Source organism: Sinocyclocheilus grahami, unplaced genomic scaffold (assembly GCF_001515645.1).
Source record: "Sinocyclocheilus grahami isolate Dianchi unplaced genomic scaffold, SAMN03320097.WGS_v1.1 scaffold257.1, whole genome shotgun sequence".
Taxonomy (NCBI): domain Eukaryota; kingdom Metazoa; phylum Chordata; class Actinopteri; order Cypriniformes; family Cyprinidae; genus Sinocyclocheilus; species Sinocyclocheilus grahami.
The window spans coordinates 970,437-998,286 of record NW_015505436.1 but is presented as its reverse complement, the minus strand read 5'-3'; the positions used below and the strand labels follow the sequence as shown (position 1 = coordinate 998,286).

At 37.1% G+C, this 27,850-nt stretch overlaps 2 protein-coding genes and 1 pseudogene across 2 annotated transcripts in view; 2 read left to right on the top strand and 1 right to left on the bottom strand.

The window, feature by feature from the left end:
* Positions 1-187: 187 nt before the first annotated feature.
* Positions 188-5,087, bottom strand: LOC107598882 (ankyrin repeat and SOCS box protein 15-like; annotated as a pseudogene).
* Positions 5,088-9,172: 4,085 nt separating this feature from the next.
* LOC107598881 (IQ and ubiquitin-like domain-containing protein) lies at positions 9,173-21,534 on the top strand. Its single transcript, XM_016290323.1, has 12 exons — positions 9,173-9,452; positions 10,129-10,263; positions 10,484-10,651; positions 10,728-10,903; positions 12,645-12,800; positions 12,895-13,105; positions 14,333-14,508; positions 15,180-15,350; positions 15,451-15,627; positions 17,891-18,139; positions 20,728-20,913; positions 21,244-21,534. Exons 1-12 carry the CDS (start codon positions 9,173-9,175, stop codon positions 21,409-21,411), a joined length of 2,253 nt encoding a protein of 750 aa, XP_016145809.1. The 3' UTR covers positions 21,412-21,534.
* Positions 21,535-24,901: 3,367 nt separating this feature from the next.
* slc13a1 (solute carrier family 13 member 1) overlaps positions 24,902-27,850 on the top strand; it is a 10,498-nt gene continuing 7,549 nt past the window's right edge. The window contains exons 1-9 of the mRNA XM_016290349.1: positions 24,902-25,063; positions 25,400-25,528; positions 25,646-25,782; positions 25,875-26,062; positions 26,166-26,205; positions 26,292-26,352; positions 26,443-26,597; positions 26,699-26,818; positions 27,295-27,390. Of these exons, the coding sequence (XP_016145835.1) occupies positions 24,965-25,063; positions 25,400-25,528; positions 25,646-25,782; positions 25,875-26,062; positions 26,166-26,205; positions 26,292-26,352; positions 26,443-26,597; positions 26,699-26,818; positions 27,295-27,390 (1,025 nt within the window). The 5' untranslated portion in view covers positions 24,902-24,964. The remainder of the gene's footprint in view (positions 25,064-25,399; positions 25,529-25,645; positions 25,783-25,874; positions 26,063-26,165; positions 26,206-26,291; positions 26,353-26,442; positions 26,598-26,698; positions 26,819-27,294; positions 27,391-27,850) is intronic.

Below are 27,850 nucleotides of genomic sequence, written 5' to 3'. Positions count from 1 at the left end.
AAATGTGATTCCATCGTAGTTTATGTGCATTTTTTCTTATCGGATAAAAAGTTGATCCTACTCAATTGTGCGTATAAGTTTTTGATGCGCATTTTTAAAATGTATGCACATCTTGGCATTTCCATCCAGGGTTTAGTTTTTGTTGTTTTTTTTGCACTGTTCCAAACTAGGTGGATGGAAACGTAGCTTATGTAGGCTTTGGAACAGAACTTTTTGTAATCGGGCCCAAAACTCACAGGTATTTTCTTGTCTCCTCCATCACAGATATCACAACATGGTTTATGTAGATGCATGTCCTTCCAAGCAAACCTCATGTTGAAATGGAAATCATGGTGACAATGGAAACATTCATCTACATCATATCCTTTATTAAGAAGTAATCGCATCATCTTCTCATCCCTCAGGCAGTATTGTAAGGCAGTGGGAAACACTGTGTCGTTGACCTCTGTGAAGTAACAGTTCACATCTGCTTGGCTGGCCAGGAGAATCCTGACAATCTCGTACCTCCCAGCTCTCACCGCCACTAGGAGGCAGTGCAGGGGATCCAGGTCAGGTTTGGACCCTGCATTCTAGTGATGGGAAGTTCGGCTCTTTTCAAATATTCTGCTCTTTTGGCTCGGTTCCCTTAGAAGAGCCGGCTCTTACGGCTCCCAAATGGCTCTTTATTCAGTATCACTCGGAGCCTTCTATTTTAGCCCAATTTAGCAGTTGTGAATGGTTTGTGTGTTGGTAAGCACATTTTTTATTCAGTATTTTCATAAAAGCCTTATTTTCATGCATTTTTTTCGTTACAAAAAAAATAATACACAGATACTATTATTTAACATTTTAATAAAACTTTAATTGAACACAGAACCACAGCAAACAAATAAATAAAGGCAAAAGTCTTAACATTTAGACTTTAGTGTAGGTTGGCATTCAGAAATATCAGATGCCTCAGCTTGGATGTGCTGATGCAATTTCTCCTCTCTGTGATTATTTGTCCTGTTTTTGAGAAGACACTCTCTGAGGGGACCGATATTGCAACAATTCAGTGTCTTCCTACCATTACCTTAACCAATGCGCTTGCGTTTAAATCCTGATCCCCCGTCTCTCTGTCACTCTGTGTACCTGGCCTTTACCACTACACTACACTACACTCTTCAGAGATTGTGTCCCCATTCCTTCTTTCACATAATGATATGATCCTAGTCTGTCCTCCCATGTGATTAGCCGCATGTGTATTTTCTTATTTTTTAACGAAAAATGCATAAAAATAAGGCTTTTATGAAAACACTAAATTAAAAAATTTCTTAACAAACACACAAGCTATTCACAATTGCCAAATTTGCCTAAAATAGAAGGCTCCGGCTGAAGATCACTTAGAGCCGGCTCATTCGCGAACGACACATCACTACTGCATTCAGCAGCATCTCAGTGCAAGTCACATTTACATTTGAGAAGGCAAAGTAAAGGGCGCTCCTATGCATGTCGCTGTAGTTGTCAGATATGGTTTGGTCAAGTAGAGCATTCACATCAAAATATCTGTCAATCAGGAGCTGCAGGCAATGCGCATGACCTCCATCTGCAGCAGAGTGTACTGGACTCTGGCCAGACTCTGTGAGAGCTGTCTTGCTTGTGACTTGTGACTGAGATCAGTATTTTTAACACTCTGTAAATGGAATTGGTATAGCTTGGGTAAATATATGTGTAAGGTTCTTTTGATCACTTTTTACTCTGACTGTTAATAGGGGTTTCTTCAGCTTTTGTCACTGGGGTTGATTTTTATTAAAACACACTTTTATGAAAATGAATGTCACATTAAACTGACTTTGAAACTTGATTCCATGTCAACATTTATTTTTCCCAATTTAATTTTCCCAAATGCGTTTTTATGTAGATTTCCATCAAATACATCATAAAGAATTGGATCATTATGTATAATTTTGAGATATTACAAAAGAGTGAAATGCACATAAACCAAACCAAAATCTATATTTTTAAAAATGATTTAAATCGATTTCTTAAAGGGGTCATATGATGCGATTTCAATTTTTTCCTTTCTCTTTGGAGTGTTACAAGCTCTTGGTGCATAAAGAAGATCTGTAAAGTTGCAAAGACTAAAGTCTCAAATCCAAAGAGATATTCTTTATAAAAGTTAAGAGTCAGCCACACCTACCTAAAACGGCTCGTTCTAACACGCCCCCACATATCTACCTCACTATGTGGGAAGATTTGCATAACGCCGCCCAAATGTTCACGCAAAGAAAGAAGGCGTAACTTTTATTCTCGCTGTAGTTTTGTTGCCGCTGCCGCCATGTCCTGAAGACGCTTCGTTGTGAAAGCGAAACTACTTTGTTTGGTCTTCCAAAAGAGGACGATATCCACTTCTTCATGCCTGGAGCTGATCCGTGCTAGTCGCTGAGGTAATACATCAACTTAGTGCTGTGGATCGTCGGATCGGCTTTCACCGTGGACGAAGCCTGGGGGTTGTCACATGTGCTTGCCGCTCCTTCGTCGGATCCGCCGGGCGCGCCGTTCTCGACCCCGCCGCCTCTGCTCACTCTAGCCCGGCCTCAGCTCACTCTAGTCCGACCTCGGCTCACGCTAAGCCAGGGCTTCCGGTCACGCTAGGCCGCTGTGTTTTTCGTTGTGAAAGCGAAACTACTTTGTTTGGTCTTCCAAAAAAGGACACAACTACAAATCAGTGGTTAAGTTGTATTTACAACACTGTTCCAGAACAGTTTAACCCAAATATCCAGATGTGTGCAGCACATTTTATGGAGGACTGTTTACTGATCTTGGGAGAGTAACCTTAGACTAAAATGCCGGCAGTTCTGACTCACGTAAGTACGTTTTCATTTAAAGGATTTGCCACTGATGATTCAAACGCGAGTTTTGAGCAGTGTAGAGTAGCACTTGTTGTTTGTTGTTTCTCCGATCACAAATGCAGACAGAGTTTTATGTTTACACGGAGCGATGCAATGCAACGCAACGCGTAAAAAGACAGTATAAGTCATTATAATCAGTAATTATGTCCCCACTGGATGCAACAAATGCCTCGTTTGTAATGGTTTTTAATGTTTATGTCTCGTCGCTCCGGCTGGGACACGGCATCAACAGTATGTGAGGGGCGTAACATTTCCGTCTTGAGGTATTTGGCCAATCACAATGCACCTCGCTTTTTCAGACCGATGAGCTTTGTAAAAATTGACGCGTTTCAAAAAGGCGGGGCATAGAGGAGATACATGTACAGTATGTGGAAAATAATGTTTTTTTTTTACTTTAAACCGCATAAACACATTTCATTACACCAAATACACAAAAATAATGTTCTTTTTAGCAACATCATATGACCCCTTTAAAAAATTTTAGCATTTGTGATGATGTTTCCTATGGAGTGATGGTAAAAAAAATCGAGATGGGAGGAAAATTATATTTCGATGTATTTTGTGTTCTATAGCAAAGTTCCCTTGAGAAAAACTTTTGTGATGGAAATAAAATGAGGTGGGAGGAAAAACAATATTTCAGTGCTTTTGTGAATAAATGCATATTTTCTTGGGGGAACTCCTATCATTTTTCCACATCATCATCATTATTATTATTATTATCAAGTTACTGTTTTGGTACTGTGCTTGTTTACCAGAGCTGGAAGTAAAAGTTGAGAAATTATGAGCAGAAAAAGAAAAAAAGAAGAAAAAACATGTTAATCACAAAATTGTTGTATTTGTATTTCCAGTCAAACTGTAATTTTGTCGAATTATGTAAAAAGTGTAACAATATTATGTAATTATCTATTTATAATACATGAAATTCTTATTGTGAAATTAGCCTTAGCCAGACTAAGGAATCAAAAGAATCCAAACATTAAAAATGTGACGTTTAAACACAGTACATTATCTGAGATGTAATGGAAATAACACTGTGGTGAGAATTTTCATTAATTTTTAGAAGAAAAAAAAAGAGAGGAAGAAAAGACAGAATTCACCAGTGATTTATACACACTGTTAGTGGACAAATTAAACTAGCGAGACTGTGAAAAAGTTTTTATACTAGGCAAAAAATGCCCAACTACCCTCACGTTAATGTATTTTAGTGTTTACCCATTTCAAATTATTCTACACTTACATGTAGTGGCCCTCATAGGCCGCATGATGAATAGGAAGATTCCCAGTCAAACTGGCCAGGTTTGGTGAGGCTCCATGTTCAATCAGAAGCTCCACACAGTCTGGGTTTCCAGAAACAGCTGCATCCATCAGCACACTTTTACCCTTATTAAAGGACTGTGCATTCACATCAGCTCCTTGTCAAGATAGATGGATTAAATTTGATTAAAACAAATCTTCTTTAATCTCTCTCATTTGCGAGATCAAAGTTTCTCACCACTATCAATGAGAATTTGTTGGACTTCAAGATTGGCGCATTCTGCTGCTACACTCAACGGTGTTGCTCCATGACAGTCCGTCACTGATATTTGGCTGCCGCGTCTCAACAGCAGAAATAAGATCAACCCACTTGGGCTGCTTCATGCAGTGCTGTCCACCTCTTCAAACATACCTGATCCACTACAGCTCCATGTACAATGACGGCGTACACCATTTTATAAGATTGGGCTCTTACCTCTTGGACAAAATAAAGAAGAGTTATAGTTATTATAGAAAGTACAAGCAGTGGCAAGCAATCAACATTTAAGTTGTGCTTCACCCAGCAGAAGTGGAGACTCCTTTTTGCTATTGGGGTTGTGTGGTAGTGCTCCATGTTCCAAAAGGATCCTGATGTTCTCCTCCAGTCCAGCTTGGACTGCTAAAGCCAAGGCAGGCTCTCCATTCCTACCTTTCTCCTCCAAGTCTGGCTGGCTGGAGACTGTGGATTATATGATTATCAAATATCTCAAAACCAAATGTAATATATGTATGTCTGACACAGTCTCAATAACTTATCCAACCCTTACATCAGAATTGTGTCCATCCATGTTCAGGACTCTCCCAGAATTGCCTCCAGTACTTTCCCTGATGGTTGCATGGTGGCTCAATGGAGCGGTAGAAGTCCTTTACTGTCAGCTTCCTTGAAGGCTGAAGGAAATTGCTTGAGCTCACGGATGACTGCATTATCACCTTATGATCAGGGGACATGAACAGATTACAGAAGTAAAAGCTTTGTTCAACACCACATTTTAAAGCATCAGCTTGATGAATCTACTTAGTCAATTTGGAAAAATCTCACTGTAAAAATTTAAATACTTGCAGCCCAATTAGTGGTTCTTAAGATTATAGTTACACTGGGTGGAACCCATTGGAGATCTCTAGGCTAGTTTTAAGAAAGGACGATTTTATGAGGAACTTACAAGATAGCTATCTCTCGCTTGATAGATATCACAAGTTCCTGCAAGAACTCAAAGGAATTTGTCATCACAACACCATTATATGGGAAAGACTTGCAGCAAGACTAGCGCTTGAAGTATATACTTGAGTTACTTGAATAGGACGGGGTGTCCAATTCTGCTCCTGGAGGGTCACTGTCCTGCAGAGTTTAACTCCAACCCCAATTAAACAAACCTGAACCAAGATAATCAAGGTCTTCATGATTACAGGCAGGTATGTTGGGAAAAGTTGGAGCTAAGCTCTGCAGGATGTTGGCCCTCCAGGGCCAAGTTTGGAAACCCCTGCAATAGGATATTTGAGGGATCTTCAGAAGGGTCCTGAGGTTCTTCAGGGGGTTCAGCAAGTTTGGAAATCTGAGGAACCTCAAGTATCTTTTCATGTTTATGGTGATAGAACAGAAACAAACTATTTGAAGGCATTGATCCATTACCTGTCTGGATTGCTGCCATCAAGTTTAAAATTCTCATCACGGGTGGAGCTTCAAGAATATTATGTTCTGAGAGAAAGTATTGCTTTTTGCCATTTTAAATATTCAGTTTCCATAAAAATTTACATATAGTAAAAAAAAAAAAGTCAAACCAATGTGTCAGTTTAGATGTTTTTCGATATTGCAAATGCCTCATGATAAGACTCTTCAATGCTCAACTGAATGAGATAATCTGTGAATTCATCTTCATTCATCTTGTCCCACATAACATGCCCATCTAGAAAATATGTCCCATAAATCAAAGAGCATCAGTGATTACTGGAGCTAATCAGAGCAAAGAGCAACAAAATGAGTTTATATATACAAACATGATCCTTTCAATAAGCATAACTGCAGGTTCACCTATGTGACTAGACTCATCAAGGTCAATTTTCTAACCACCAAGTTACATGAGCTTTTATATCTGACCATGACCTGCTTTCTTTGCCAGTGAAATGCCATGCAATAAATGCCATTCCATTAGATATAGTCTGTTTCAATTGTAGTCACTTTTAGGCAACACACCTGAATAAAATATGTTGTCATACTCTGGGAAGTGTTATCACATGAGAGAATTCACTTTTCTATAATTTATTCAGTTAAATGCCCCAAGATACCCTAATCTTAATCTAATTTGCACGCTGCAGCATTGTTTGTTTTTCATTATCACAGAGGCATATCACAGCAGGGGGCAGGATCAAGAGATTTTTCAGTTGGGAAGTGACTCACAATTAATTTCAGTGAAATGATTCATTTGGACGGGACGGTTCAATGAACTGGTTCCAAAACGAGTGCAAATTATTTGGTCACTACAGGAATTTTGTTTCTTGTAAAGTTTGTACTTTATGACCGTTTTATTAGATTATAAGTGTCATTGTTAATTTTGTTAATATGCGATAACAAAAGTGCACCATGGTATTTTTGGACAAGGTAGGCCTACCATGTTTTTTGAATGTATAGTACCGCAGTAGCACAATAATTCTTTGGAGAACCCATTAAATACCATGGTACAGGGATATACTAATAATACGTACGAATATATGAAGGTCCTTTTTGTAAGGGTAATAAACCAATTAACCATCTTTACAATTTTTAAAGGGGTCATATGATGCGATTTCAAGTTTTCCTTTCTCTTTGGAGTGTTACAAGCTCTTGGTGCATAAAGAAGATCTGTAAAGTTGCAAAGACTAAAGTCTCAAATCCAAAGAGATATTCTTTATAAAAGTTAAAAGTCAACCACGCCCTCCTAAAACGGCTCGTTCTAACACGCCCCCACATATCTACCTCACTATGTGGAAATATTTGCATAATGCTCCCAAATGTGCACGCAAAGAAAGGAGGCGTGGTTTCAGCCGAATCTTTAAAAAAGAATCGGCTCAAGATGATGACTCATTCGCGAATCGGACATCCCTAGTGGCACCATGGTTACCATAGCAGCGGTCAAACAATTTGAAGTCAGTGTAAACCTAGACTCGACTCATTTATTTTGAACGTTAAATAAACATTTCGCCAGAAAAAAAAAATATCAGATGCAATCGTGTTATGATTGAACTGTATGTTTTAAGCGTTCAGGTGTGAGAAATTTGCCATGTCAGAGCCGGAGAGTGAAACTGTGTGTCCTGAAGCCAGTTGCGCCGCGGAGCAAAGCATGTTACAAGAAGTCATTCAGACAGAAGTTCATGAAGACGACGATGAGGCTGATGAATCCACGCAGGAAATCAAAGTGGACGTCTGTACAGCCACAGACGTGCTTTTACAAGAAGAAAACCTCGCGGAATTAAATAAAGACCAAGACGATATAACCCAAGAAGGAAGTGAATCCAACCAGACACTTTCATCCAGTGATGTCGGAAGCTCTACAGCAACGGGTGAAACATAATTTACCTCAGTAATATAAACTTACACAAAATACTGTGGTTTTAACGTTACCCTGGTTGTTTTGGACATGGTGTCTTGGCAATACCATGCTTTCTAACATCATGTTTTAGTCATGCACCTAAATAAAAATGTTTTTGCCATGTACCATGGTAACTTAATACCCTAGTATTCCTTGACATGGCTTGGAGCAGGATTATAATCGTTAACTAAAATATTAAAAACATCTTGTTAATTAAATTAAAGCAGAAAAATTTAGGTATTATGTGTAAAACACATAAATGTGTCTATTGTAAATAAATACAAATACATAAACAAAACAAGTGAAATAAGTGAAGCCTAGAAATACAAAAAAACTAACTGAAATAACTGAAAAAAATTAAATTGAAAAATAAATGTTCATTCAAAATATTAATACAAACTATAATGATATATAAATGATATGCTGGTTCGGAAGTAAATACAATGGTATAATATGCTAATCATTCAGGACTATAGTTAAAAAAATGGTATTACCATTAATTCCATTAATATGCCATGGCACCATCTAATTGTTTTTGTAAAAAATGTCAATAAATATTCATCACATTCTCTGTTTTCCATTTAATATTTTGTGTATTCATATGAATATTTCTATTTCTAATGCATGTGTGTTTCTTGTTCCTCCAGTTAAGATCCTGCTGATGCCAGAGAGGCACATGATTACGGTGGCCTTCACTATTGGCCTCACAATCCTGGATATGAAAAAACACTTCAGCTCAGAGCTGAGGGTCCCATCAGACATCATACAAATCACTCTAGATGGTAAGACACAAAAGATACTCGAAAGTGTCCTTCGCAGGAGAAATCGTGGAAAATTCAGACATTTTTGAAAATAAAAGAATACACTCATACTGTAGAGGTGAATTCAGGTAAATCGGGACACTTTTTGGCATTGAGATGACTTGGGGAAAAAAATGGCCCAAATATTCTAACCTATAATGTTGCCAATTCTCGCTGATCATTTTTAGTTATTTATTTCTAGAAAAAAGTGTGGATGATGACCAGACGCTGATGGACATTGGCGTGCAGCCTCATGGGATGGTCCAAATTGAGATGAGCTCGCTAGACCCAGAGAATTACCCCATGAGACCCGTATTCTGTTATACTAAATACACAAAATAATGATCTTTAAAATAGCATCATATGACCCCTTTAAATGCTACGATTACAAACGCTTTGCGAATCGGTTCGACCGAATCTTTAAAAAAAGAATCGGCTCAAGATGATGACTCATTCGCGAATCGGACATCCCTAGTGGCACCATGGTTACCATAGCAGCGGTCAAACAATTTGAAGTCAGTGTAAACCTAGACTCGACTCATTTATTTTGAACGTTAAATAAACATTTCGCCAGAAAAAAAAAATATCAGATGCAATCGTGTTATGATTGAACTGTATGTTTTAAGCGTTCAGGTGTGAGAAATTTGCCATGTCAGAGCCGGAGAGTGAAACTGTGTGTCCTGAAGCCAGTTGCGCCGCGGAGCAAAGCATGTTACAAGAAGTCATTCAGACAGAAGTTCATGAAGACGACGATGAGGCTGATGAATCCACGCAGGAAATCAAAGTGGACGTCTGTACAGCCACAGACGTGCTTTTACAAGAAGAAAACCTCGCGGAATTAAATAAAGACCAAGACGATATAACCCAAGAAGGAAGTGAATCCAACCAGACACTTTCATCCAGTGATGTCGGAAGCTCTACAGCAACGGGTGAAACATAATTTACCTCAGTAATATAAACTTACACAAAATACTGTGGTTTTAACGTTACCCTGGTTGTTTTGGACATGGTGTCTTGGCAATACCATGCTTTCTAACATCATGTTTTAGTCATGCACCTAAATAAAAATGTTTTTGCCATGTACCATGGTAACTTAATACCCTAGTATTCCTTGACATGGCTTGGAGCAGGATTATAATCGTTAACTAAAATATTAAAAACATCTTGTTAATTAAATTAAAGCAGAAAAATTTAGGTATTATGTGTAAAACACATAAATGTGTCTATTGTAAATAAATACAAATACATAAACAAAACAAGTGAAATAAGTGAAGCCTAGAAATACAAAAAAACTAACTGAAATAACTGAAAAAAATTAAATTGAAAAATAAATGTTCATTCAAAATATTAATACAAACTATAATGATATATAAATGATATGCTGGTTCGGAAGTAAATACAATGGTATAATATGCTAATCATTCAGGACTATAGTTAAAAAAATGGTATTACCATTAATTCCATTAATATGCCATGGCACCATCTAATTGTTTTTGTAAAAAATGTCAATAAATATTCATCACATTCTCTGTTTTCCATTTAATATTTTGTGTATTCATATGAATATTTCTATTTCTAATGCATGTGTGTTTCTTGTTCCTCCAGTTAAGATCCTGCTGATGCCAGAGAGGCACATGATTACGGTGGCCTTCACTATTGGCCTCACAATCCTGGATATGAAAAAACACTTCAGCTCAGAGCTGAGGGTCCCATCAGACATCATACAAATCACTCTAGATGGTAAGACACAAAAGATACTCGAAAGTGTCCTTCGCAGGAGAAATCGTGGAAAATTCAGACATTTTTGAAAATAAAAGAATACACTCATACTGTAGAGGTGAATTCAGGTAAATCGGGACACTTTTTGGCATTGAGATGACTTGGGGAAAAAAATGGCCCAAATATTCTAACCTATAATGTTGCCAATTCTCGCTGATCATTTTTAGTTATTTATTTCTAGAAAAAAGTGTGGATGATGACCAGACGCTGATGGACATTGGCGTGCAGCCTCATGGGATGGTCCAAATTGAGATGAGCTCGCTAGACCCAGAGAATTACCCCATGAGACCCGTCAAACCACAGCAGGAGTACAACATGCCGGATGTCATCACTGTCAGGGTGCAAACAGGTACAAACAAGGTTACAGCTGACTAGCGCATCATGAGGATAGACAAGCCTTTGTGTGACAAGTCTCTCGCTTGAAGACACAGACTCGTATCAGGACGTGGTGGTGGAGATCGAGAGAACCACTCGAGGGAAGGCGTTTCTGGGAGGATACCGCCATAATGTGACCAAGGCGGAGTATCATCATGCTGCTGTACAGACGATGCCTAAGAAGAGGCCTGACAAGGGTGTTGAGATGTTCAGCAGGGATACACAGGTGTGCACACACACGCACACACACACACACACACACACACACACACACTATACGCCCTATAAAATGGATAATTGCCGTCTTGGATGCTGATTTCCTCTATGCCAAACCCCTTAGTGAATGACACCTTACACAGTAATAAAACACTTTAAATGAACAGAACTTTCATCTCTTTGCCTCAAGTTTTATTTGCATTAAATTAAAGGAACTATCATTTAGTGGATAAAAGGCATATAAAGCATTCGCTTATTAAAAATAACAATTTGATTGAACTTTTAGGACCAGATTTACTAAAAGCTTGCACCATCTTTAGGTGTTAAAATAGTACTGTCAAGATTTACTAAAGACGCACAGTGAAGAATTAGTGCTGAAAAGGCATGGACACAGTTATTTTGCGCTCGTCAAATTACTGCTACTTGCGCCATTATTTAACGCCCAAAAAAACATGTCTTAAATTATTTTGTGCTTGAAATGGCAGCATTTGCAGAGAACAGAGAGCGCTTGGTAAAAGGGCTCCACACGTTTTTTCCACACGTATTAATTTATTTGGAATGCCAGAAGAACACATTATCCGAATCTGAACATATCCTTATGCTAAGTTGCGCTGCACTCGTTAGATTGTGTTGGTCATTATGGAAATGAGATGTTGCGTCTGTGTTCTTTAATTTGCGCATTGTCAGTAAATCACCCGCAGAATTTCCACACCCGTCGGCATTGTTTTGGAATTGCGCTTTCGCGCTAATTTGCCCTGTTTAGTAAATTATACCCTAAATTCTATATAAAATATATTGTGTATAAAATATGTATAATATAAAAAAATATTGTATAGTAATATTATTGTAAAAGTTGTAATATTGTATATTAAAATATTTAGAAAAAATTGTTTGTATAAAAATGAACCCTTATATTTTAATCCATTGTTTATTGTTTATAAAACACACACAAAAGGAGTGAATCTATAATAAAAACTTCAAAAACTTGTTACTCATATATTTAATGATTTATAAAACATTGGCTCACTTTATAATGACAAGACAATTGAATTGAAAAAAAATTATAATAATTTAAATAGATTATAAAATTTGGCCAAAATCACAGTATTATTGAGCACAAATATAACTGTAGGGCAGAACAAAACATATTTTATTCTTTTGTTATCTAAATCAGTTACTACATATTTTAGTACATTTATTTAGTACATTGTTTGTTTTGTTTTGTTTATTTATTTATTTATTTATGAATGAATGAAACGTTGGAAGAATAAAATACAGGTTACAATTATTACAACAAGGAGACAATATATTATTTAAAAGTGACAGTACAGACATTTATAATATTACAAAAGATTTAAGATGTTTTTTAAATGCTGTTTTGAACTTTCTATTTATCAAAGTATCTTGAAAAAAACGTATGATAGCTTCCACAAAAATATTAAGCAGCACAACTGTTTTTAACATTGATAATAATAATAATAAATGCTTCTTGAGCACTAAATCAGCATATTAGCATGATTTCTGAAGGATCATGTGACACTGAAGACTGGAGGAATGATGCTGAAAATTCAACTTTGCATCGATTTAATAAATTACATTTTAAAATATTTGAACAGAAAACAGTTATTTTACATGGTAATAAAATATTATAATATTACGGTTTTTACTGTATTTTTGATCAAATAAATGCACAGTGTAGCTTCAAATCCGGTTGCAGTGCATACTTCTAGTTTTCTTTTCCCTTTAAACAGACGGTTGAGTTGAAGAACCAGGATCAGCAGTGCTCCAAGAACGCCTCAACTCAGATGACCAAAATTGGCTGTTATGTGTCCAACATGGAGGACAAACTCATCACCTCAGGGATTTACATCACTGCAGGAGAATATCACAGCAAGAGACTGAGAGCTGTACGTGTGTTTGGAGGGGTTGAGAGGGAATTGTGTTCATTCTGTGCTTTCGCTGTTCATGACAAATGCTTGTATGTGTGTATATTTTCTTCAGGTCATTACACTACAGTCACATGTCAGGCGCTGGCTAGCCAGGTGTTTCACAGACAGCTTGAGACAGGCTAAAGAGCAGCATCTGGCATGGCTGGAAAATGAAAAGAGAAGGAAGAAAGTGGAGAAAGAGCAGCAGATCAGAGATGAATATCACCGCAGGATGAATCCGGAGTCAAAGGCAGACTTTGATCTGCTTTATAATGCCTTGAAAAGTGAGTAAGTGAGTGTTTGTGTAGTAACTAACTACAAGTAGCAATGCTACTAACTTAAAGGTGACGAGTAAATTTTCCACACCACTAAAATCACCCCAGGAACTGCAAAAATAATGACTTTATTTTAATAACAGGTCTTCCTGAAAATCTGTGAACCACTGATAGTCCTCAAATTACTTATATTTGACTCTGCACATTAAGCTGTATTTTAACCTAGAAAAAAACCTCAGTTTTAACTTCAATTTTCAGTAGGATGTCAATAGATTAGCTGCTCTCATAATAGCTTTTACAAGCTACTGCTTTTTTGGACGTATTATATGTTTGTGTGCAGCTTTTTAGTCAATAGTTGGGTTCAGTCGGTTCATGCAAATGAACTCACTATAACAAATTATTGACTGATTCATTTCAGTTCCTACACAGACTGACCTCTTTTTTTGAAGTAAAATATTTTTAAATACTGTGTGTAGACCATCATTATAGTTTGGGGTCAGTTTTTATTTATTTTTATTTTTATTTTTTAAATAAAGTAATACTTTTATGCAGCAAGGATACATTAGATTGCTAAAAAAGGGAGAGTAAAGACATTTATAATGTTACAAAAAACTATATTTCAAATAAATGTTTTTTTCCCCCAACTTTCTATTCATCAGAACAATTCTGGAAAAAAAAATGTGTTTCCACAAAGTTATTAAGCAACACATTTCAGAAAAGAAATGTTTCTTGAGCAGCAAATCAGCATATTAGAATGATTTCTGAAGGATCACGTGGCACTGAAGACTGGAGTAACGATGCTGCTTTTTATCGCAGGAATAAATAACATTTTGAAATATATTAAAACAGAAAACAGTTATTTTTTAATTGTAATAATGTTTCACAATATTAGGGTTTCTACTGTATTTTTTAATTAAATAAATGCCGCCTTGGTGAGCATAAAGGAATTATTTAAAAAACAAAAAAAATCTTCCTGACTCTAAACTTTTGAATTTATTGTTTTTGGAATGAATTTATCTATAAGTCACTGACAAATGAGTTAAATAATATAATCTGATATTTATATATTTTAATTTTTTTGTATTTTTCTTTCTTTCTTTAAATTGCTTTGCTGTGGATGACTACATTGTAGTTGGTATGATATATTTACTGAGATGGAGATATCCTGTATATGTGTTGATTTGATTTGGATATAAGTTAGTGTGATGGTTCTCATTCTTTATCTCTGTGTGTCAGAATGGAGGATAGAGGAAGTGGAACACATCAATGTCACTTTATCTGGTGCGGAGAGAAAAGCAGCGCTGTGCGCTCTACTGGAGCAAGAGACCCAGTTCATCTCCTCCATAGAACGGCACAGAATGGCTGCAGGCACGAGGAACCAGGATAAGACCATACAAGCCTTCCTCAACAAGGTGTCTTATCTTTGCTAATCGGCTGTCTCGTCATGAGCATGCACTATTGCTTAGAGCGAAACCTTTGCTTGTTCACAGTGCATTAAAGGAGGAATTCTGAGATTAAATTCTGCATTAAAACATTTAAAATGGGTTTAAAGTGTATTTAAATTTTAGGATTTTATAAATGATAAATCTGCATGGCAGGAGATTAATTTGGTTTAGAATTTTGAAGATTGCTGATTCATAACTTTTCTCCATTGTGTCCTTCAACTAATGTTGCTACGGTAGAAATGTCAGTGTAATAAAATGCGTTGAACGTCACTTTGTGACAAGTGGCTAATGATAACTAACTGATAATATGCTAGATCAAAAGTCAGAACAGACTTTTTTTGTTTTATGTTACCTCCTCTATAGCAGTGCTTTTTGAACTGTTTTTGCTTCATGACCCAGATTTTACATTGGGCATAAGTAAACAAAAATGTCCTTGAAGTGTATTAATGAATTTAATACATTTTATATGAATATAAATATGAATTTATAAATTAACTGCATAGGTGCAAAACATGTTTATACAATGATAATATCATTCTATATGTTATTATAATTTGTTGTAATCCTTTATAGAAATCTCTGCTAAAAGCAAAAAAGCAAAGAAATTGCAAAGACTATTTTGTATGACTTCTTCTCAGTGTACAGAACCAAAGAAATGGCGTGCATTTGATGGGAAGGTGACACAGATGGACACGCAGTTCACCATCAGAGCCAAGGAGCTGCGAGACCTTTACAGTAGCATCACCCAGGCTCAGTTCACAAACGACGAACGTCTGGATGTGCTTCTCACTCTCAAACACACCGTAAAGGTCAGTTCCAAATCTGTAGTCCAAAACATGGTCAAAATATAAACCCTTTTCTAGAAGCATATATTTGCTCGTCTCATTTTTAAAATGTTCTTGTGAACAGGAACATAAATGCAAGCTAACACAGGATATAGTGGACTTGATTGACAGGGAGGTGGACCTGCTGATGAGGGGCGTTAAAAAAAGCAACCTGGAGGGGTTGAGGAAGAGGATAGCCTCCCTCTTTCTCCAGTTCATCAAAACCCCTGCGTTCAACCCTCAGGTGTCCACATTTCTGCGGGTATGTGGCAAAAGCAGTGTTGTAGTCGAAACTAGCTTTTTCGAGTTTGAGTCAAGACAGAGATCAGAAGAGGGTTAAATCTGAGTTAAGACCAAGTCCTCATGCTCCCATGTTCATGACATAAAGCAATATATTGGTCTTGGTCCTCATGTCCAAGTCCAAGACGATATTGTCATGGTCTTGGTCTGGATCCTTGAGTCCGAGTCCAAGATCATATTTTATGGTCCTGCTTCTTGAGTTAGAGTCCAAGACCATATTTTCATGGTGTTGGTCTTGGTCCTCGAGTCTGAATCCAAGATGATATTTTCAGTGTCTTGGTCCTTGAATCGAGTCCTAGACAGTTTTTTAGGGTTCTTGTCAATGAGTCTGATTCCAAGACCATATTTTCATGGTTGTTGGTCTTGTTCCTCGAATCTGAATACAAGACCATATTTTCATGGTCTTGGTCCTTGAGTCGAGTCCTAGACAATATTTTCATGGTCTTGGTCCTTAATTCCAAGACCCTATTTTCCTCATCTTGGACCATACAGTATATTCATTGTGTTGTTCTTCGTCCTTAAGTCTCTATCTTTATGGTCTTGGACTCAGTCTTGACTTGGACTCGAATTAGCGGTTTATGACTATAACACTGAGCTAAACTTCACCCTATACATCAAAGTGAGTGTGATGTTAGCTGTTAGGTCTATAAACAACTTACAGTTCTAAAGACACTTCAATACAACAAGTTGAACTGTTTTTGCTTCATGACCCAGATTTTACATTGGGCATAAGTAAACAAAAATGTCCTTGAAGTGTATTAATGAATTTAATACATTTTATATGAATATAAATATGAATTTATAAATTAACTGCATAGGTGCAAAACATGTTTATACAATGATAATATCATTCTATATGTTATTATAATTTGTTGTAATCCTTTATAGAAATCTCTGCTAAAAGCAAAAAAGCAAAGAAATTGCAAAGACTATTTTGTATGACTTCTTCTCAGTGTACAGAACCAAAGAAATGGCGTGCATTTGATGGGAAGGTGACACAGATGGACACGCAGTTCACCATCAGAGCCAAGGAGCTGCGAGACCTTTACAGTAGCATCACCCAGGCTCAGTTCACAAACGACGAACGTCTGGATGTGCTTCTCACTCTCAAACACACCGTAAAGGTCAGTTCCAAATCTGTAGTCCAAAACATGGTCAAAATATAAACCCTTTTCTAGAAGCATATATTTGCTCGTCTCATTTTTAAAATGTTCTTGTGAACAGGAACATAAATGCAAGCTAACACAGGATATAGTGGACTTGATTGACAGGGAGGTGGACCTGCTGATGAGGGGCGTTAAAAAAAGCAACCTGGAGGGGTTGAGGAAGAGGATAGCCTCCCTCTTTCTCCAGTTCATCAAAACCCCTGCGTTCAACCCTCAGGTGTCCACATTTCTGCGGGTATGTGGCAAAAGCAGTGTTGTAGTCGAAACTAGCTTTTTCGAGTTTGAGTCAAGACAGAGATCAGAAGAGGGTTAAATCTGAGTTAAGACCAAGTCCTCATGCTCCCATGTTCATGACATAAAGCAATATATTGGTCTTGGTCCTCATGTCCAAGTCCAAGACGATATTGTCATGGTCTTGGTCTGGATCCTTGAGTCCGAGTCCAAGATCATATTTTATGGTCCTGCTTCTTGAGTTAGAGTCCAAGACCATATTTTCATGGTGTTGGTCTTGGTCCTCGAGTCTGAATCCAAGATGATATTTTCAGTGTCTTGGTCCTTGAATCGAGTCCTAGACAGTTTTTTAGGGTTCTTGTCAATGAGTCTGATTCCAAGACCATATTTTCATGGTTGTTGGTCTTGTTCCTCGAATCTGAATACAAGACCATATTTTCATGGTCTTGGTCCTTGAGTCGAGTCCTAGACAATATTTTCATGGTCTTGGTCCTTGAGTCGAGTCCTAGACAATATTTTCATGGTCTTGGTCCTTAATTCCAAGACCCTATTTTCCTCATCTTGGACCATACAGTATATTCATTGTGTTGTTCTTCGTCCTTAAGTCTCTATCTTTATGGTCTTGGACTCAGTCTTGACTTGGACTCGAATTAGCGGTTTATGACTATAACACTGAGCTAAACTTCACCCTATACATCAAAGTGAGTGTGATGTTAGCTGTTAGGTCTATAAACAACTTACAGTTCTAAAGACACTTCAATACAACAAGTTTTGGTTGGTCATCTCACTCTTTGAAACCAACTCCATTATTTACCCTGCTCTCCACAGGTACCTCAGGATCCTGCTGACCTGAAAAAGAACATCTATTTGTGTCGTGGCTGTAATGAGTATCAGTCATCCACTGACTTTGCTCTGAAGACAAACGCATCTTCGGTTGGCCTCTGTCGCCGCTGTATGGATTTAGACAATGAGGCTCGTCGAAGAGAAGACTTCTCTCTTTACAAGAACATTCTCATGTGCTTGCGTGAATCTGAGGCTGAGTGCAGCCCAGAAGCCAAAATCACTTACCTGCTACAGGTAACGTTTATTCATTCATTATTAATTTCAAGCGTATGGAAAGAGCCATGTCAGTTTTGGCAAAACCTGCCTTTTTTCCTTCACTTGTTGTGACACATCACATGAAATTATTCTATATAAACAAATTATACATACCTTAAAAGGATAGTTCACCCAAAAATGAAAATACTGTCATTAATTACTCGCCCTCATGTCGTTCCAAACTCGTAAGACCTTCCAGGGTGTCCGCGGGGTCTTAAAAAGTATTAAAAGTTGATCAATTAATTTAGAGAAAATTAAGGCCCTTAAAAATATTAAAAAGTCTTAAATGCCATTTTCAAAGGTATTACATTTTTTATCATCTTTTCATTATGTATATTTGTCCGAATAGTGGGGTTCTGTGTAGTTTATTTATGGAATCCCGCAAGATTTGACGTCATCTGTTACGGCCACTGCTGCGTGATAGCGTGGGGCTTGTTGATCCCACTCTCGCTGAATTTCTGACCATTACCGCATGCTCCCATCCGCTCCCGCGATTTTTGTGTCCGCTCCTGCAAACATTCTAATTGTATATAATTTTCGCGCATCAGGGCACCGCTATCAATATGTGGGGTATTTAAATCCCTTTTGAATGAGCGCTCGCAGTCGCAGTTCACTTTCACTTTCGATTTCGCGATCGCGCGTGCACTGTGTAAAGGGAGCACATCTTACGATAAAAGATATTTATCAATGAGCTCCTGATCAGTCAAATCTGACTTCTACAGCTTGTGTTGGATGCAGGGTTGTTGTTATTTTTTTCCACGAAATTGGGCTGCTTTTAAACTGTAGCCATGGGCTGATTTTCCCCAGTGGGTTAAAGGTTTGAAATATTGCATAAATTACATTTGGTTGAAATGCTTGTACTGAAACATTTTGCATTCTACCTGTAATAAAACTGTGCTAAATGTGTTGGGCCACACTAGTAGGAAGCATTTGAGCTGCGTTAATGATAAATGTGCATAACAGTGACTGCAAAATATGTATTTTAGGGATGGAAATGACATTTTTATATTTGGGACATGGTAATTGCGCTACTTTGGGCTGTTTTTTTTTCCTGGCATGGGCTTGGTATGCACAATTAAAATGATGTAATAGTTGTGATCATTATTTTACCTTCCATGATCATTCAGACACGATCAGGTGCAGTACTGACACTCTGTCAAGTCTGCATCAAATCAAGCACTCCGTAATCACAGGTAAACTGACTGACCAGTCAGGTGTTTGTCATGAGAAGTGTTCCACAAAACAGCTATGGTTTGAGTTGATGTGACAAATACATCTTTTGAACATACCGTGTGAACTCATTGTCCCGTTAGCTCGGAGAGCTTTATTTTCCCTCCTCAATAAGTTTTGTCAGTTGTTTTGTTTATTGGTCTAATTCTTGTTTCTTGGGTTGCATTGGTTAGTCACTCAATTAATTCTCATGTGCTTTGTTCCCCCCTTCTGAATTATGTTGTGTTGATAAGGAGTTATCACAAAGTAAGCCTGTTTAGTTGTGCTATCTTACAATCAATATATAGTAAATGTAAGTTAAAGTGTCGCATATGTAACCGGTTAAAACTTGGAGTGGCGATGAGGTCTTAAAATTATGGAAAGAGTCTTAAAAAAGGTCTTAAACGGTATTAAATTTAACTCCATGATTCCTGTAAATACCCTGACCTTCGTTCATCTTCAGAACACAAATTAAGGTATTTTTGATGAAATCCGAGAGCTTTCTGACCCTGCATAGACAGCAACACACTGACACTTTCAAGGCCCAGGAAGATGGTAAAGACATCGTTAAAATAGTCCATGTGACATCAGTGGTTCAACCATGCATTGTGATACTCTCGTGAATGCGCATCGAAGACTGGCCAGGAAGAGAAGAAATAGTTGAATAAAGTTGTTGTTTTTTCTTTGCACACAAAAATTATTCTCGTAGCTTCATAAAATTAAGGTTGAACCACTGATGTCACATGGACTATTTTAACAATGGTCCTTACTACCTTTCTGGGTCTTGAACGTGTCAGTTTCATTGCCGTCTATGGAGGGTCAGAATGAAAGCTTTCAGATTTCATCAAAAATATGGAATTTGTATTCCAAAGATGAACAAAGGTCTTATGGGTTTGGAACAACATGAGGGTGAGTGATTAATGAGTTTGGAAGTATTATGCCTCTGTTTATTAAATTGTCAAAGACACTATTGGTCATGTGATTTTAACATGGCTGCCACCATCAGGATGGACCACAGTAAAGTAGAATAAAACAACTTTTTCTAAGGTTTTTTTTTAACAATCTGTTTATTGAGATGTAACACGATATAACAGTAATACAACAATATTGTAGTTACATCTTTTTTTACATGTATGAAAACAGTAACAAACAAGAAAAAGAAAAAACTTTAAGTTACTGAAAAGACTACAGTTCTCTGTACAATCTCATGCTAGTCTACATGATTTTAAACATATCAGTCAAATGTGCAATTCATTTCTTTTGGTGGAGAATGCGGGAATAAAATGACATAGTCCGCCTTTAAGAAGAGTAGTACACCAAGTTCATGCTGTGTTCAAGACATTCGCTGTCCTCATTAGGAGCAGGACCTGCGGTATCTGGTGGATGTGCTGTGGGGGGCTCAGTCTGCTTTGAGTGGCTGGAAAGACCTTCATGATTTACTGCTGGTCCGGTGGGAGAAGCATTTGAACTGGAGCCCATGGAACTGCATCCTACTTACAAAGGACGAGGCGGCTGCACATTTCAAACTGGAGAACATCGAGAAGGTACTGCAGCCACTTCTGCTCTTGAATGAATGGTTTTCTTTACACTGAAATAAATGATTAACCTCAAATATTCAGGCAATATTGCACTAAGAGCTACAGAATAAAATGGCAAAATAAAAAACTTTTGCAGAATAATGTAATATATAACCAGGCTTTAGTCAACAAATATAAAGGATTACATCTACCAGAACTTCAAAATCATGAATATCAACTCTGGCAAATCTCATTTCTAGACATGTAATGCATTTACAGAACACATTTGTCTCTCCCACCACTTGAGAGCAACGCCATTCGTTCCGCCCTACAAATGTCCGCTGTTTTCACTTGCAGGCATACGATGTGGTAGTCATCCGTAACGTCAAGCAGAAACACGCATTGGCCAGGAAGTACTTCTCCCAGATTCCTGCGATGGCCGAATGTCTGCACGACGCTGAGATTCAGCCTGCTGCCCTCAGCAACCTGCTGGTCTCCAAACCCATCACCAATGCAACCAAGTAGAATCGCTAAGAGGCAACCCACAATCCTGCGGGGCGCTCAGGGACATCTGCAGCTTCACTATTTGTGGGCAGTAAAGTATAGAGATCTAAAACCTTATTAAGAGTTCTTCTTCAAGATAATTTATCGAATTTGAATATCTTATATGTTAATTAAAACCGTGAGTAGCGGGGCCGTTTTTTTGTCTCTACTCCATTGCACTTTGCAATTTGGCCTGATCATTAAAAGTCTTTCGCTTCTCGCTGCTTTGCTTTCCATTCATTAGGATCATTCATTAATGCTAATTACTTATTATTTGGCAGTAATTGAGAAAGAAGTTTTAATTTCTTCATTGGTATTTTGTAAAATAATAATTGGTAAAAAAGAGCAGCATAACTACAATCCTGTGAAAAATGCAGCATTACCATATTATGAGTCTTGAGTACAAAATAAGCTATATAAAATAATTGAGATTAGACTGACAAAAAAGTAGATTATCCCTCCATGATTGCTCCGTACAAGAATGTATTACAAAGTTATTTTCGGGAACACTTCGGAAGCCTGAAAAGCACAAGTTGAAGAGGTTTTAATTAGACCTTTGCAAATGATATATAGCCTAGATCTAATCAGGAGGTGAGCAATCTAAGATCTGCAATTATAGGAAAAGGTCAAGAACCTCCTCCTGTGTCTCCTTTTGAACAAATGTGAACGAAACCACCAGCACCACAGGACTCCATTAGGTAAGTTTATATGCTGTGCTTAATAAAATGGGTTTTTATTAAGAGATTTGGCTTATCATCATGTTCCTTGGCACTGGCCCTATCACGGTCATTCTGTGATCCCATAAGGAACATTAATGACACTTAGTTGAACTTCAAAAATAGATTGAACGTGATAACAAAAATGCAGCTAATAGGGTGGAGGACATTTGAAAAACAAGTTATGTGGTGAATTTATTAGGTGTTGATGGTAGTAGAGATGCAGATGCTTTTTGCTGAATATAAGAGGAACTTCAGCATTTTTTTAAGAATTAAATAAGAAAAAGTGTTTGTGGGTTCCAGGATCTTTAAAAACTGTAATGGCTATTACTGTAATCCTTTAAATCGGTAACAAAGAAAGCACTTCTGTTTGCTGAAATGGAGGTATTATGGAAAACTTGGTGGGCCCTGAGAGCAACATTTTTTTAAGGTTATTGTTTGATCTAACTGTTTGTGTTTGAATAAAGTAAGTCAAAGGTAAGTCAAGATTTTCTCCATTATTGTTCCCACCAGTATTGTGCAATCTTTTGTAATCTTTGGACGCTGGAAAATGCTTTGACGTTTTATAATGCTCATATTGATAACTAATTTGTGGAGTTTTATGTAATCTCTGATAGAGCTGTTCTGTTTGTTCCTTGAGGGAGCTTGAGGATTGCGATTAATGTGTAATAGTGCAGACGGGATGAAGTGAGTGTTTTGTCCAAGTTATCCAATGATATTTCAAGGAAACACCATTCTGCAGTTCAAATCCTTGGTAATCCTGACTGTGAAATGACCATTTTAAAGGGAGGTCATGAAGATATAACTTCAACAGCATCAACTAACCTCAGCGCCTTCAGACAGATTTAACATTACAGCCAGTCATAGGCCAGCTCTTTGTGACTTTTTCCATTGGATTCACAAATTTTCCATTGCCACATTTTATGATTCACAAAGTTATGGAAGCCTTTTCTGTCTCAGGAAAAAAAAAAAAAAGATACAGATAAAAAATAAAAATAAGAAATAGTAAAAAAAAAAACAGTAAGAAAATTAACAATAGTAAGAAATAAAGTTGCAGTTACCGGATAAAGTCACAAGTTTGAAATGTAAAGTAGAAATTACAAGAAATAAATTAACAGTTTTGTGACAAGTAAGGTCTAATATATACTGTGTAGTCACAATTAGAGTTGGAATTGTTTCAAATTAATTGTGTGAGGTAAAGTTACAGTTACAATACAGTTACAATTATGAGATATAAATTCGCAATTGCATTTTGTAGTGTAGTGTAGTGTAGTCACAATTTTTTTGTATAGTAGGAAATACAAGAATTTGTCATTGCAAAAAATAAAGTCTTAATTGTGGGATGGAAAGTTGCAATTATAAAATGCAAAGGCATGATTATGAGAAATAATCAATTTTAAAGAAAAAATAAGTGTTTGGAATTAAATAACAATTGTGAGTTGTGAAGCTGTGATTACAAGAGAGTTGCAATTACAAGATATAAATTCGTAATTATGAGAAAAAATGGCAGTTGTGGGATAAAATCACAATTTTGAAATGTAAAGTAACGAACACAAGAACTAAATTTGCAATTATAGGAAATAAAGTCACACACAAAAAAGTCTGAATTGTTTAGAATTAAATAACAATTGTGTGATGTGATGTTGTGATTTCAAGAGTCGCAATTACAAGATATTCGCAATTGTGACCCTGGAGCACAAAATCAGTCATAAGTAGCACGGGTATATTTGTAGCAATAGCCAAAAAGACATTGTTTGGGTCAAGATTATTTTTCTTTTATGCCAAAAATCATTAGGATATTAAGTAAAGATCATGTTCCGTGAAGATATTTTGTACATTTCCTACCGTAAATATATTAAAACTTAATTTTTGATTAGTTTTTAATATGCATTGCAAAGAACTTCATTCGGATGGCTTTAAAGGCGATTTTCTCAATATATATATATATATATATATATAATTTTTTATTTATATATTACTTAGATTCCAGATATTCTAATAGTTGTATCTCGGCCAAATATTGTTCTATCCTAACAAACCATACATCAATGGAAATCTTATTTATTCAGCTTTCAGATGTTGTATAAATCTAAATTTCGGGGAAAAAAAATAAAAAAATAAATTGACGCTTATGACTGGTTTTGTGCACCTAGGTCACAATTAAGAAAAAAAAATTGCTGTTGCAAGATATAAAGTCACAAATTAAAAATACAATACCAAAATGGACTTCCATACAAACTTGGGAGCATTACAGTGAAAACTTGAAATAATAGTTTACATATTTATTTTCATTTCAGTGTTTTAGTTTTTTCATATTTCCATAAATATTTCTCTCTGATCTAATTCTTTGGAAACAAGCTTCAGCACGGATTATTGCCTGCTGTGTGATTTCTGAGAGTTTGTGTTTATGAAGTCTCCCAGGTTGTTGTTTAACAGACCCCTGCGCGGTGCCAGATTAGGGCCCAATAAGGGAAACGGCGAGAGAAAAAACTGTTAGGAGAAAAAAGTGTGAATTCCAGGACATTGTCTGTGGCAATGTCTCATGTGCTCTTGATTTTATAACCTCGTATGCAAATTTGTTGTTAACTTTGGTCATAAAATGTAAAAATAAATAGGTTAGAAGGGACTTGCATGAGGTATGACTGGTGGGAGTCTAATCTTAAAGCTTAATCTCCATGGCCATAAGGCTTTATGACATGCCTGGAATGGACCAGTAACAGTGGATGCGGATGGCACCAGGGCAAAGATTAATCAGCGGCACATTATTTAAAGGCCATCATAAGACAAAGTCCCAGAGTTGACTCCGTTTCGGCCACAGGATGAGGCGGCTTAGATGTTCTTGGAGCTCCTTGAAACCCCTAATCATCATCATCTCACCGCTGGCTTTGCTACCACTGCCACTAGTCATCAGAAAAAAGGTTAGAGATGCTACAAACACACGTGGAGATCTGAATGAAAATAATGTGAAAATGTATTTTCGTTAAAGAGTAAAACTAATGTAATGAAGTCTTTTCTTTGAGTATCTAAAACAATTGTACAGTATATTTTCTGAAATACTTTAATGAATACTGAAATGTCTTTAACAATTATTTTGTCTTTTGCTCTCACTGTTTTGTAAAAATACATTTCGATAGACATATTTTTTGGCCAAGACAAAGACATTCTTTGCAAGAAAAATGAAAAAGATGCTGATTTCAGTTTCTTCAGTCCTTTTTGTGTTACTGGATATCAAACCCTGATATCATTTCCACTAGGAAGCAGAATGTGCATATATCCTAATATTAATGGCTGTATACTGGATGACGGAGGTCTTGCCTCTGTCTGTGACGGCACTTCTCCCCGCGCTGCTTTTCCCTATTTTTGGGATCATGAAGTCCTCACAGGTACACTTTCCAGAACTGGTCATTTTACTCTTGGAAAACAATCCTATCTAGAAATCTTACTACAGTATTTTGGGACTTCTAAAGTTGGATAGCTACTGACCGACAGTCTTTCTTTAGGTTGCATCTGTATATTTCAAAGACTTCCACTTGTTGCTTCTTGGTGTCATCTGTTTAGCAACATCCATTGAGAAATGGGGTCTTCATCGGAGAATTGCCCTCAGATTGGTGACTGGACTTGGAGTCAATCCTGGCATGTAAGACTGATTTTATTTTATTAAGATTTCTGATGTGTTGTGATGAATCATAGTAGGATGGACCGAATTAAATCTGCTTGCTCATTTCACAGGTTGATGCTCGGGTTCATGGTTGGCTGTGCTTTCCTCTCCATGTGGCTGAGCAACACCTCAACTGTGGCTATGGTAATGCCAATTGTGGAGGCAGTGATCCAGCAGGTTTTGAATGCAAGTGAAGAGGCCAGGAAAGACCACAAGGGGGCGTTAAATGGCATCTCCAACCCTGCTCTTCAGCTTGAAGGTAAGCTGGTGCAGTTTTCATTTAACATGAGCAATAAATAATCATTTCAACCTTTAACCTTTTAGAGCTGTGCAGCATTTAATTATTAAACATCTGTTTTCAGATATTGAGGCCCAGCATGACCAATCTGAGAACATAAAAAGGTGAACATATATAAAATGAACAAAAAGGTACCTGATTGAAAACAATTGATTTTTAAGGCTGAGTGAGATTTTGTGTGCATTTACAGCATCGAAGCAGGAATTACAGAGCCAGTTCAGACAGCTCCTGAGGAACCAGAAACTGTTAAGGTCAGTAAAAAAAAAAATTTTGTGCATTAAAATGCACAAAATGCGTCTCCTTGCCTTTCCGATAAAATGGGATTTCTCAATATTTGTTAGGCACCTCCACCATATAATGGAAAGTACAGGACCCGTGAAGATCACATGATGTGCAAAGGCTTGTCGCTTTGCATTGCTTACTCCTCGTCCATTGGGGGGCTGACCACATTATCAGGAACATCCACAAACCTCATCTTTGCTGAATACATCTATCAGTGAGTTTACAACTTGTCTTCAAACTGAAGTGTTTTACAGTGCATTACATGGTTTGGACAGTCTATCCATCTAAACTGTGCTTTTTGTTACATTTCCTCAGGTACTACCCAGATTGCACTGTCATTAATTTTGGGAACTGGTTCGTGCTTTGTCTTCCCATCTGCATAATTATGCTGATTTTGTCATGGATATACCTGCACTGGATGTATCTTGGATCCAAGTGAGTGATCGTGATGTCTTCTATTCAATAAGTCGTTCCCTGACCCCTCTCTGTTCCTCATTTTTACTCTTTGTCTTTGGATTTCATTTAAATTCATAATTTCAAATCACGCTCACCACTTCAGCTTCCTCTTCATGTCCTCAATCTTCTTCATCCTGCTCTGTCTCTCACTCACTCACAGCCTCCCATTCTCATCGCTCTAGTATAATCCTGTTTTATCGAGCAGCGTTCTTCATCTCACCCTTGTCGATATTTTCTTCTTTTCCTGATGAAGAATCACTCACAGAACATGGACACCTGACGTCGTGACAAGAGATGCGATTGTTCTCATGCGTAGTTTAAATGGATTTTTGTCATATGCAGGTGTTTCAGTCAGTTCGTCTGCTCATCAAAATTAACTACATGTGTTCATTGGCATGACAGTGAATGAACTGAACAATAAAAGCATATTTTTATACTTTTCCATCCATTCCTAGCTTTCGTGCCAGTCTGTGCTCCAGACAGCGATCCGAAAAGGAAAAACACACTGCCAGAGTGCTCCGGGATCAGTACAGCTCACTAGGGCCCATAAGGTTGGAACTCTTCTTTTAATTTAAAAGATCTTAAAGCTCTTAAAAATGTGAACTCGACTTATTTTCCCCTGTCGGTCTGAATCCATTGCTCAACCAATAGCATGATTTTGGTGTAGGGTTTTGGTAACACTTTACTTGAAGGGGTGTGCATAAGACTGACATGACACCTTCATAATCATGACATGACACCTACATAATCATGACATGACACATGTCATGAATATGAAGGAGGTTTTATGCATGTTTATGACAACTGTCATTAAGTGTCATTCGCTCAGTAATGTCATTTTTAATGCAAATATGACATTATTTGACCTAACCCTAACCTACCCCTACCCCTAACCATAGCCCATAACAAAGACATCTCAAACAATGTCATCTTTGCATTAAAAATTACATAACTGAGCAAATGACACTTAATGACACTTATGACAGTTGTCATAAACATGCATTAAAAAAA